Source organism: Acipenser ruthenus, chromosome 5 (assembly GCF_902713425.1).
Source record: "Acipenser ruthenus chromosome 5, fAciRut3.2 maternal haplotype, whole genome shotgun sequence".
Lineage (NCBI taxonomy): Eukaryota > Metazoa > Chordata > Actinopteri > Acipenseriformes > Acipenseridae > Acipenser > Acipenser ruthenus.
In genome coordinates this window covers 23,888,919-23,902,660 of record NC_081193.1, presented here as the reverse complement: position 1 = coordinate 23,902,660, position 13,742 = coordinate 23,888,919, and the positions used below count along the sequence as shown (strand labels likewise).

Genomic DNA, 13,742 nt, shown 5'->3' with positions numbered 1-13,742 from the left:
TTGGGGCTCCCGAGTGGCGCATCCAGTAAAAGCACTCGCTAGAGTGCAGGATGCGCTCTATAGCCTGGACGTCGCGAGTTCGGGTCCAGGCTATTCCATAGCCGACCGTGGACGGGAGCTTCCAGGGTGCGGTGCTCAATTGGCCGAGCGTCGTCCGGGGGGAGGGAGGGTTAGGTCAGCCAGGGTGTCCTCAGCTCACCGTGCACCAGCGACCCCTGTAGTCTGGCCGGGCGCCTGCGGGCTTGCCTGTAAGCTGCCCAGAGCTGTGTTGTCCTCCGACGCTGTAGCTCTGAAGCGGCTGCACGGTGAGTTTGCAGTGTGTAAAGAAGCGGGCGGCTGACGGCACACGCTTCGGAGGACAGCGTGTGTTCATCTTCGCCCCTCCCGAGTCAGCGCAGGGGTGGTAGCGGTGAGCTGAGCATAATAAAATAATTGGGCATTTCAAATTGGGGAGAAAATAATAAAAACTTATTGGCAACGACTAAATTTATAAAAAAAAAAAAATACAGAACTTTTTTACTTTACCTTTACAAGAAAGGAGAGCTGCATCTTTGTCATAACGCATTATTTTCTTTAATGACATTTCAAACTGTGTCACCTGATCTGATAGTAGGGTTGTCAAAAGGCTCCAGAATCTCGGAACACTTTAAGGAAAGTCAGGTTTTGTAACTCGCCTCTCTAGACTGCAATGTATTCAGTAGAGTGAGTGTGAATTGTGAGAACTGTCACTAAATTAATTGAATTGTTTTTACTTAGTAGTTACCAAAAGCACACACATGCCTGCGAGGATCATTTCCATCAATCAGACCTATACTGCAGCTGATTGGCTTTCTGAGTCTCTGTGAAGCAAGAAATATTAAACAAATAGAAACTTTACCTGCTGTCACAAGGTTAAATGAAAGAGTGCAGGTGAGTGCAAAGTTATCTATAATAATGGTGTTGCACTATTATGATAGATATTGTTTACTGTATAAAAAATTCAAGCAGTACGATTAATCGTTGTTACGAGGCTCTCCGGATAGAATCGCCACCACAAATCAAGCAATTCACACTGACTTTACCTGTCAAATACATTGTAGTTCAGAGAGGCGAGTTAAAAAACCTGACCTGCCTTAAAGTGTCCCGAGATTCTGGAGCCTGTTGACAACCCTATCTGACAGCTATGAGATAAAAATTACCATGATGAGTGACCTGAATCTCCCTGCGAAATAAAACCCACGTTGATTTAAATGACTACAAAATAGTTTTTAAATTATTTTAATAAACACAGCAGTTCCAAAATGGTTCAACTTGTATTGGCACATTACAGTAACGTAACATTTTTTTTACTAAAGCATATTGTTCAACAACATCTTGCACATCTGACAGTTGTAAAGTTACAAAAAAATATATATTTCTGTGCACCGATTTTTTTTTTCTCTCAGTATGATCATTAGAACATATCTCAGACAAAGCATCAAAGTCTACAACAGTTACTGTATAGCCATTACTATATATTACAAGTAACTGCATAACTTTACTCCATGAAAAGTGTGATGTGACTGTGCTGTTGCATACGGGGGTATGTTTACTTTTTGTAGCTGCGTGACGTGTTTAGTGCGTGCGCCACTAGTGTTCTTGTTATTAAATACAAAAGTTACGTTCAATACCGGATTTGTGTCTTTTATTTCAAGAAGAACTGCACACATTGGAGGGATGTATTAAAATGGATGTGCGTCTGGGCGGATATAGGATTCAGATTAAGTTCACCGAATCCTAAGTATTCGGGCCGAATCCTGAATTCGGTGCATCCCTAGTTGTGGAACTCTATTCCGATTTACCATTAGGCAGGTTGAAACACTGAATTATTTTAAATCCAAGTTGAAAACATACTTTTTTGAATGTGCTTTTAATAATTAGCTATAACTGGAGTGTATTGTATACATGAGGTATTTTGTTTGGTTCTTAACATTGTACAGCACTCTGGGATGCCTTGGCGTGAAGGGTGCTATATAAAAATACATTTTTATTGTATTTCAAATCAGACCTCCTTTTCTTCCCCCCCCTCTCTTCCTCCCCCACCGCTGATCTCTCTATCTCTATTCCTCTTGAATTCACCACCCTCTCTCCCTCCTCATCAGCTTGTGCTTGCACTGAACTCTGCTCCATACCTTGCCGAATTCTACTACTGCTCTTAATTATATACTTAATTTTACTCTTCTAGGTATCCATATTTACATTTGCTCTTATTTGAAATCGTTCTTATCCATCTATCGTACTTACTAGGTGCTCTTAATGGACTTTACTTGTATAAGCAAATATTTTTACTATAAGTTTAACTCGCTCTTAAATGTAATTAATTACTGTATTCCTTGTTTTGCTCAGTTTGAAACTGATCTTATTTTCTACTGATTTACTGTACTTTATAACTGCTTATCTGTAATGTGATATTCTATAATGTGATTTTGTAATGTGATACTTACTTTGTACTGTGGTATTTTGTAATAACTGTAAGTCGTCCTGGATAAGGGTGTCTGCTAAGAAATAATAATAAATAAATTTGATATGTACAAACCTAACATTACAAGTTGCGGATGATCATTCTGAGGTAGCACATTGCCCTCATGTTCTGTACAGCTCTGGTTTGTCATTCTGTATCACCCTTTGCTGGCTGGGTGCCAGAATCTCCTTGCTAATTAGGGGAGTGGAATCATTGCCAGTCCTCTTCCAGGAACTAAGCCACAAGTCTTGACAGGCATGTGTTGGTGAGAGGGGAATCGGCAGAGAATTAAGTGAATTGCAGTTTCAGCAGGCACAGGGCTGATATCAAGGCAGTGCAGCAAGGGTTACATTCTGAATAGACTGATTTCCCTCCTGCCTGGTGAACATTGCTTTGTCAGGTATCAGTGTAGGAGATATTTCTGTATGTGTTTCACCCCCACCGCCAGTTTGTGATTGATATTTTTATCTGCAGCATTCTACTGTATTTCATAAATGTAAAGTATTAAAAACAAGCAAAGAGCAATACCGGTATTGAACACAAGAAAAAGGGATCCAGTGATAACATTGCCAATGTCAAATATAGTGTAGGTGCTGTAAAACCCTGAATGGCACTTCTTTAATCCTGGTGCGTCTGATTACCGAAGTCTGTACAAGATGTAATACAGTCAGACGACTTGTGAGTCGGATCATAAGTTGAGATTGAAGATGGTGCCATTTCATTTCTTGTATCTGAGGTGTATGAGACAGGAGCAGCAGTGTGGAGTAGTGATTAGGGCTCTGGACTCTTGACCGGAGGGTTGTGGGTTCAATCCCAGGTGGGGGACACTGCTGCTGTACCCTTGAGCAAGGTGCTTTACTTAGATTGCTCCAGTAAAAACGCAACTGTATAAATGGGTAATTGTATGTAAAACAATGTTTAAAAAATAATGATAATATCCTTAAGGAATAGAAAGAAGAGAAGCTTTGAATTGACAACAGAACTGGCAGAAGACACAGGTGTCGTTGTCCATCAAATCAACAGTACGAAGGTCACTCTTGAAATCAGGACTTAAAGGATGTGTTGCAGTAAGAATACCTCTGTTAAGAAAGGGGAACAAGGCTAATTGGACTATGGAACACAAAAGGTATAATGTTTTGTGTATAAAATAGAGCTGCCATATTGCATACATTTATCAACATTCTTGTACCCACATAACTTAGTTTCTGTGGTTGATATTACGTTCAGATAAATGTTTTCTAGTGCTGTACATGGATTCTAAGAGATTTAGATTTTCATTGCCTCATTGGTGTTTGTTAAATATTTTCATATTTCAAGGAACTAGAGTAGCTCATTATATATGGATGGTATGTTTCAGACAGATGGTGGTGATAGAACTGGTTATACTTTGGATTATTTGTTTATTTTTCTGGTCGGTGAATTTGACCCTGAACTGAACGTCATTTCTTTTGGTGACAAAACCGATCCAGCCATACCTCCAAGCTTGAGAAAATTTCCATTAGAAGTCCTATGGCATAACATCACAGTGAGCAAGCATAGTTTGTGTGTCGTTTTGCTTTCATGAGAGTTGCGTTGCCTAGTAAGACGCTAATTGATGAAAACTTCTACTTGACGTAGTTTCTTATGGTTTTACCTTGATTGAGTGTTTTTGAAGTTGTGGTTTATTTTAGAAAGATGCCCTAAATGCGTGACAGACGCAGAAATGATCGAGGGTATAAAATTAACGGGGCCGCAGTGTGGAGTAGTGGTTAGGGCTCTCGACTCTTGACTGGAGGGTCGTGGGTTCAATCCCAGGTGGGGGACACTGCTGCTGTACCCTTGAGCCAGGTACATTGCCTAGATTGCTCCAGTAAAAACCCAACTGTATAAATGTGTAATTGTATGTAAAAATAATGTGATATCTTGTAACAATTGTAAGTCGTCCTGGATAAGGGCGTCTGCTAAGAAATAAATAATAATAATAATAATAATAATAATAATAATAATAATAATAATAATAATAACGATCATAATACTGTACTGTCCTAAAGTATTGGTTTGGGTTAACTATGTCAATTATTTTAAAAAAATAAACTATACAGTATAACTGTAAGAATCTACATCGAGTAAACTAGTGCTGTGTACGGTACTATGAACACATGAAAACCGTAAGCCTGTGATCTACAGCCAGGTAATACATTCTGATGTATGTAAATAAAAAAATACAAAAATGCACGTTCCATATCTTCATTGATAAATAGGCCAATAGAAATAATACCCTCTATATCAGGGAAGTAACAGAGATCATGGACCGTATTCTCAGTGTTGGGTATTTCTGCTTAAATAATTATCAGCTCAATTCGAGTTATCGTTTTCCAAGTCCTGTTTACCCACACTGGAAAGCAAGCTGTTGCATATGTTAGAGTACTGAGACTGTAGGGGTCACTTTCCCTGGATAGTGGCAGTGGTAGCTGCATCACTGCCAGCTAAAGAATATTGGATGGAAAAACCTTCCTCATTGGTTGCACTTCTGTTTTAACCAGCATGTTATGGCTACTTTGAAAAGTAATTTCCTGCTTCTTTTGGTCTTATTGACCTTGGTGAAAGTTGACAGTTGACATTTCTACAGTATTATTATTATTATTATTATTATTATTATTATTATTATTATTATTATTATTTCTTTCTGCCAACAAAATGTTTAAAGTTGCATAAAATGAAACCCGTTGCACGACAACTCTTGAAATTTACAAACATCTTGTCGGAAACCACTTATCGCAGAGTTCTGAAACTTGGTATACGTGGTTAGGGATTGTCCAAGATGCACGGTGCTCGAAATGATGCTGATTGGTTCAGTGGTATGGCGGCCATGTTGGATAACTTAGTTAACACACAAATGTCTTCTCCAAAACCACTAATCTGATCGAAGCAAAACTTGGCATACATGATCCAAGTATGGCTTTCTTTAAAGTTTGCCCAAATTAAGTTACTACAGTAAAAAACATGGCTGCCGTGGGCCAATCAAATTTCAGCATTCCTCTAGTTGCATATATTGCACATAAAATTAACACCGCTGAACAACAACTCTTGAAACTTCACAGAGTAGTGTCTACAACTGAGTGAATGGCAACCAATCAATAGATATGCTTAAATTTCACAGTAACTCCTTGGAAACCGTAAAGTTTCTTCTTCTTCTTTTGTCTGAAGTTGTCTTTGTAGATCAATGTGTTTTGAATGTCTTTAGGTAATTGGGAATTGACTTACTTGTCAATTGTCTGTTGAATTTCCATGCTTTTTCATTTTATGTGTTTGTATAATATTGCTTGCATGTCTCAAATGTGTTGTCTTTTGATGTGTTGCAGGGTTCAAAACGGATCCTGAGATCAAACGAGTATCTCCTTCCACCCAATGGGCTGATGGAGACCGATCTGGAGCTTACATTCTCTTTGCAGGTAAGATTCCTCTTACAGCAACCTCATACCCTCACAATTATGATATGCTGCACACACTTTTGTTTAAACTGGTTATCCCTCACAAGGCTAATGGTTTTTTTTTTTTTTACATTTCCAAGCAAAAGGGATCCCAGAAGGTATTCTGAATTTCTGCATCCCTCTGCTGCAATCATTTCCGTTCATGATGGGCAAAATAACAGATCTAATAAAGAGGGTTTATAGTAAGTGTTTGGTTGACGGGTGCTTCTGTACCAACGTCTGCAGTGACTGCTGTTTCAAAAGCTACAGTCTCCAAAGTGATGACTCTGTGGGCATTCTGGAAAACAGACTTTGCTGCAGATTTACATCCCTTCTCTGAAGGAGATGTTCAGCTATCCCTCTTGAACAATTCCCAGCAGTATTGCATTTAAGTCTCTACATTCTGCTGAAGAAAACTTCCACTAAAACCAGAAGAGTACCCCGACACCCACAGAAGGGATGTAGGAAATCTACACTGAGACAGGAAGGGCCACACTGTATAATGCTTTAGCTCATACAATGCAATGCACTATCAAGAATTCTTGCAACGTACTATTTTTATTTAAGTATATGCTCTGAGCACACTCTTAAACTCAGGGGAGATGTTCAGTCGACATAAAGATGTTTCGGACTCCTGTAAGTGGATTGTTCGTGCACTGGGCTTGCAACATATCCAGATGACTTTTTAATATTCAAGAAAATCACACAGACTCATTTAATTTGAAGTTTTAATGAATCAGAGCAATAGTAGTGCTCTTTTCGGTTTATTAAATGGTTTAAAAATTGGATTAGTTAGTTGCGCAGACCACCATTAATCCCAAGTAAAAAGCAGTCTTTGTGATCCAGTGCTTTACAGGTATAACAGCACTAGTACTTCAATACAGTAATACAAGTATGGTTATCATATATTTAGCTCTTAGGCTATAAAATTCAAAAAGCTAAAAACAGCCACCGCTAAACTCTAGAACATTATATATACAGACGTGCTCAAATTTGTTGGTACCCTTACAGCTCATTGAAATAATGCTTCATTCCTCCTGAAAAGTGATGAAATTAAATGCTATTTTATCATGTATACTTGCATGCCTTTGGTATGTCATATAATAAAGCACAGAAGCTGTGAAAAGAGATGAATTATTGCTTATTCTACAAAGATGATGAGTCAAAACTGGAGCTTTTTGGCAAGTCACATCAGCTCTATGTTCACAGACGAAAAAATGAAGCTTTCAAAGAAAAGAACACCATACCTACAGTGAAACATGGAGGAGGCTCGGTTATGTTTTGGGGCTGCTTTGCTGCGCCTGGCACAGGGTGCCTTGAATCTGTGCAGGGCACAATGAAATCTCAAGACTATCAAGGCATTCTGGAGCGAAACGTACTGCCCAGTGTCAGAAAGCTCTGTCTCAGTTGCAGGTCATGGGTTCTCCAACAGGATAATGACCCAAAACACACAGCTAAAAGCACCCAAGAATGGCTAAGAACAAAACATTGGACTATTCTGAAGTGGCCTTCTGTGAGTCCTGATCTGAATCCTATCGAACATCTATGGAAAGAGCTGAAACTTGCAGTTTGGAGAAGGCACCCATCAAACCTGAGACAGCTGGAGCAGTTTGCTCAGGAAGAGTGGGCCAAACTACCTGTTAACAGGTGCAGAAGTCTCATTGAGAGCTGCAGAAAACGTTTGATTGCAGTGATTGCCTCTAAAGGTTGTGCAACAAAATATTAGGTTAGCGGTCCCATCATTTTTGTCCATGCCATTTTCATTTGTTTTATTATTTACAATATTATGTTGAATAAAAAATCAAAAGCAAAGTCTGATTTCTATTAAATATGAATAAACAATGGTGGTTGCCAATTACTTTTGTCAGTTTCAAGTTATTTCAGAGAAAATTGTGCATTCTTCGTTTTTTGTGGAGGGGTACCAACAAATTTGAGCACGTCTGTGTATATGTATATGTATATGTATGTATATGTATGTGTATATATGTATATATATATATATCACTCTCTTAAGACTATACCTTATAGCAATGCATCAACATAAAAGAAGTATGAAATTCAAATATATGCTTACCTTCCAGTATATGGAAGTGTAGTGCAGGATACATTGAAAAATAAGAACTGTCTTCAAAAGGCAGAGACTTGTGAATACAACCAAACAGCAATCAGTTTTTCAGAGATCTTCAGAGCATGGACCACACAACTTGTAGTTAGCAAGTCGTGCGATACTTGACTAGGATTTTACCTTGTTTTTTATAGGATTTTCCCTCCATTGAATACATCAAGAGTCCCAATTAAATCTGATCATCAATCTGCCTTGACAGTTCCTATCTTTGAGTTAATGATATTTTCTAGAAGGATTCGGTCAACTCTGTTTTCAAAATTAACTCAATGTGAGCTCATGGTTCACTATCTTCCACCCCTCGTTTCCCTACAAATTAGGTGAACTGGAGTCCACAGGATCCTTGCTACCAAATACAATACAAATATATGTGTATATATGACAGATGTTTTTAATATGTAATACCAGATCTATTTAGTGATATTAACCTGGGTCAAAAAAATATATGTCCCTCTTAGCCGCATATTGTGTTACCTTTTCAGCGTGTTATCAATGGGTCAGTTTAACTTCATATACAAATGTGTGTTAACAAAGTATTTGACAAAGACTGCCTTTGAGTAAGCGTATAGTGGCAAGTCCAATTATTTTCATTTAAATTCAATATATAATAAAATAGGTTAAATATAATAGCTTTGTATTAACTGGTACCATGCTTGTACCAAGCAGGTTTGAGACACCCTGTTTACTTGCCGAGGCTAGTGTTTTAATTAATATGAAACTCCACTGTAAGCACTTTAACAAATTCACTGCATGAAGTAATTTTTTGGCTGATTCATGAGACACCTGGACCGGTATCTTTTCAGATAATACAAAAAACCGTACATCCTAACTTCTTATAACTCAGCTCTCATTAATTTCTTATAATATAATGAGATACATACTCCTGTCTTTCTTAAAGCACCTTCCGTTGGTTATCATTCAAGGTTGTCAAATCCTGCTTTCAAGAGCCGACACCGAATCCTGCTTTGAGGTGCCAAAGACTAAGCAGTGTGGAGTAGTGGTTAGGGCTCTGGACTCTTGACCGGAGGGTTGTGGGTTCAATCCCCAGTGAGGGACACTGCTGTTGTACCCTTGAGCAAGGTACTTTACCTAGATTGCTCCAGTAAAAAACCCAACTGTATAAATGGGTAATTGTATGTAAAAATAATGTGATATCTGTATAATGTGAAATAATGTATAATGTGATATCTTGTAACAATTGTAAGTCGCCCTGGATAAGGGCGTCTGCTAAGAAATAAATAATAATAATAATAATAATCTAATGCTTCCAGAATTCTACTGTGTGTCTGAGACAAACATTGAATTCTTTCACTTTTAAATTCTTCAGTTTCCCTGTAAATAAGTACCTCCTGTTTATTACTGCATTAAAATCTTTATATAAACTAAACATGTATATTCTTTGGTTTAATTTATATAGTAATGTCTAAATACTTTTTGTTTAGTTGTAGAAACTGAACTAATTCTTAAATCGATTAAATGAAATGAACATTATCACAAATGTGTGAACAATAAAGTCCAGGTCTGGACTTTGACTTGGCCATTCTAACACCTGGATATGTTTATTTGTGAACCATTCCATTGTAGATTTTGCTTTATGTTTTGGATCATTGTCTTGTTGGAAGACAAATCTCCGTCCCAGTCTCAGGTCTTTTGCAGACTCCATCAGGTTTTCTTCCAGAATGGTCCTGTATTTGGCTCCATCCATCTTCCCATCAATTTTAACCATCTTCCCTGTCCCTGCTGAAGAAAAGCAGGCCCAAACCATGATGCTGCCACCACCATGTTTGACAGTGGGGATGGTGTGTTCAGGGTGATGAGCTGTGTTGCTTTTACGCCAAACATAACGTTTTGCATTGTTGCCAAAAAGTTCGATTTTGGTTTCATCTGACCAGAGCACCTTCTTCCACATGTTTGGTGTGTCTCCCAGGTGGCTTGTGGCAAACTGTAAACGACACTTTTTATGGATATCTTTAAGAAATGGCTTTCTTCTTGCCACTCTTCCATAAAGGCCAGATTTGTGCAGTATACGACTGATTGTTGTCCTATGGACAGAGTCTCCCACCTCAGCTGTAGATCTCTGCAGTTCATCCAGAGTGATCATGGGCCTCTTGGCTGCATCTCTGATCAGTCTTCTCCTTGTATGAGCTGAAAGTTTAGAGGGACGGCCAGGTTTTGGTAGATTTGCAGTGGTCTGATACTCCTTCCATTTCAATATTATCGCTTGCACAGTGCTCCTTGGGATGTTTAAAGCTTGGGAAATCTTTTTGTATCCAAATCCGGCTTTAAACTTCTCCACAACAGTATCTCGGACCTGCCTGGTGTGTTCCTTGTTCTTCATGATGCTCTCTGCGCTTTAAACGGACCTCTGAGACTATCACAGTGCAGGTGCATTTATACGGAGACTTGATTACACACAGGTGGATTCTATTTATCATCATTAGTCATTTAGGTCAACATTGGATCATTCAGAGATCCTCACTGAACTTCTGGAGAGAGTTTGCTGCACTGAAAGTAAAGGGGCTGAATAAATTTGCACGCCCAATTTTTCAGTTTTTTATTTGTTAAAAAAGTTTGAAATATCCAATAAATTTCATTCCACTTCATGATTGTGTCCCACTTGTTGTTGATTCTTCACAAAAAATTACAGTTTCATATCTTTATGTTTGAAGCCTGAAATGTGGCAAAAGGTCGCAAAGTTCAAGGGGGCCGAATACTTTCGCAAGGCATTGTATATATATAACACAAGCCATAAAAGGTGCTTGTGAAAATGTATGCTCTAAAAAGGCTAATAACAATTATGAAAACCTTTGTTTCATTTGGTAGTATCCACATTTCCTCAAGAGAGATGCAAACAGGCTTCAGATAATGTTACAGAGGAGGAAGAGGTATAAAAACCGCACTATTCTGGGCTACAAGACACTGGCTGTGGGAGTAATCAACATGGCTGAGGTAAAAGACTGTTTGTGGTGGTTTGTTTTGATGTGTTTGTGTGTGTGTGTGTTTCATTTTTGCAATCAAGGTTGTCCAGGTAAAGATAATTTGCAGTAGCTTGTGAAATCATTTTAAGATGATTTATCTAATTTTTACAGCTGTATTTCATTTAATCACCAAAGAAAATCAAGCCGGTGTAATCACCAGGCAACACATCCTACAGAAGCACTGAAACCATATTAGCCAAATGCTTGATTTCTACAAGTATAGTGCATCTTTATGTGCTGTGTGTACTACAGACCAGCTGGCACATTTCACATCTGAACAATTTCCAGTATTATGTTTGTTCATCCTTGCTAGATACAGTACAAGCCTGGGCCTAAGATGTACACTAAAAGGCAGTCTGTTAATGCACTGTGCCGCACTGCACTTACTGTGTCGTTCTTTGGATGCCATACCCTTTCCATCTCAGTGGAAGGACTGTTCTGGAACCTCTGCAGCAATATAAAAGCTGGTATTGTCCTTTATTGAATATCTGAAATTATCACATTGTTCTGAGGAAAGCTTCAATCTCTCTATCTCTCTTTCAATCTCTTATTATTTACTCACTGCCTGCCAAAACATTTGGGACAGCAGTCTTGCTGATAGGGGTGGGACTTTTACTTTTACTACTAGTCTCAGTCCCCTTACTTACTAAATTTCTTTGAATAGATACTGTAATTGTCTCTCTAAGTGCAGCCATTCCCCAAAATGTTATCAATGTTCTAGGAATTCTGGGAACAAGTAGAGGTGGGATGTTTATTGTCCATTAACCCCACTATGACCCCTTGTTTACAATAATAAAGATGTGAGTACATTCTGTCTCTGAATGTTATCCATTTACGACCAGTGCAGAATAACTGGGTGGGATATTTGTTCTTCATGTTCCCTAACGAAATGAATTTCTGCAGTGGTGACAGCCAAGATTGGTACAGCAGTCAATGCAATACCTGTCTTAGCAGTCAGCATTGCCAAAACTAATTTTTAAAGGACAAACATCCAACGCATGAATTCTGCATTTGGTAGCAAGTCGCACTGTCTATAGATATTTATATTTAGTAAGCAAGGGGTCTGAGTGGGGTACAAGTCGTTCTGTTTCAAGGCTGGTGCACCTGTACTTTTGGGCAGTGTATTTTAAAACTATTTGTCTTCCTTTTCTAGTGCCAGTGGTTCTTTGTATATCATTTACTAATTTTCTGTCCATCATGTTAGCAATTCGACACACATTAAACGAAAATCATGACAGGCATGACAAAGTAAGAATAGAACTTAGTCAGGGGTAAAAAATAAAACTATTAATTGAAATACATTTTGGGGAGTAAAAGGCAAACCACCTTTGACAGTGCTTATCTGCCAGGACCTTGTTCCTACCAGGTCCTTAATTATTTGATACAGGGAGCTATCAGAAATTGACTGGAAGAGACACAGTTTGCAGAGCACTTATAATACAGTATGTGATCCGTACGGGTTCCAAATTGCAAGTAATACTGATAATCCAGATAACTAAAACAAAACCCTCATATCTAAAGTGAAGGTGATCGTCAGAGAAAAGAGCCTGCCTGGTATTTTATCCTTGAACATACAGTACACCCTCGCTATAACGAACCTGTTGATGTCCAAGCCTTTTGTTCGTCATATCGAGGTGTTCGTTATAGCGAAAAACTGTTGGAGTAAGTTAATGAGATGAAATTGTGAATAAAAGTAGAATTACATGTACCTGTTCATCTCATGTATGCAGTATCCTGCCTTTGCTTTTTTGTATTTGTTAAATAATTAAAACGCAGTATAAAAAGCAAATATTGTGAATTGAAGCTGAATTTATATTCAAATTTTTTTTTTTTTTTTTTTTTTTTTTTCTTCTTTAACAATTTTGCTTTGCCGCATGGTTGCTGAACAAGCCAAAAAGTGCTTTTTGACATCCTATATTCACGTCAGAGATATGCCTATGTAACTCCTTTTTTCAAATGATCAATATTGTTTGCAGCTTTGATGCAACATAAAATGATTTTCGTTTTGGATGCATAGTCACACAGCGCGCACTTTTTATTAAACAAAAGAGTTGACTTCACTGTGGCATCCCCTGCGTACAGACCAGGATGTTGACAGTGTGTGTTTTATTTTATATATATATATATATATATATATATATATATATATATATATATATATATATATATATATATATATATATATATATATATATATATATATTGGTGGGAGGCAGGCAGGGGCCAGGTTCGTTATAGCCGAAGGTTCTTGCTCTTAATTGTATTATTACTTGTACTGTGATACTTGAAATGTATTTGCTTACGATTGTAAGTCGCCCTGGATAAGGGCGTCTGCTAAGAAATAATAATAATAATAATAATAATAATAATATAATGAAGGGCGTTATAGGGAGGGTGTTCTGTATTCAGGCATTGCATGATGAACAATTTAATGTCTATCCTCTCCATTTAGGGCTGATTTAGCTTTAGGTAGAACAGTGTATTAATTAAGAAGAATGTGCAAGTCCTACCACCTTAACCAAACTGAAATTACGCATCAAATTGGTTTGACACCCATGGAATCCACACAGAAGCCTGAGTTATCTGTGCAAGTAAAAAAGTGCGAATGGTTTAAAAATATTTTAAGATTGTGGCATTCAAGAGCCAATGACATATCAGTTTAACATTCAAGACAGTGAAAGTACCAGTTTGGTTCAGAGCAAGTTTCGTGAGAA

The 13,742-nt window shown here is 38.0% G+C and overlaps 1 protein-coding gene across 1 annotated transcript in view; it reads left to right on the top strand.

The window, feature by feature from the left end:
* LOC117402222 (phosphofurin acidic cluster sorting protein 1-like) overlaps positions 1 to 13,742 on the top strand; it is a 116,728-nt gene that overhangs the window by 54,947 nt on the left and 48,039 nt on the right. The window contains exons 3-4 of the mRNA XM_059023853.1: positions 5,821 to 5,910; positions 10,874 to 10,999. Of these exons, the coding sequence (XP_058879836.1) occupies positions 5,821 to 5,910; positions 10,874 to 10,999 (216 nt within the window). The remainder of the gene's footprint in view (positions 1 to 5,820; positions 5,911 to 10,873; positions 11,000 to 13,742) is intronic.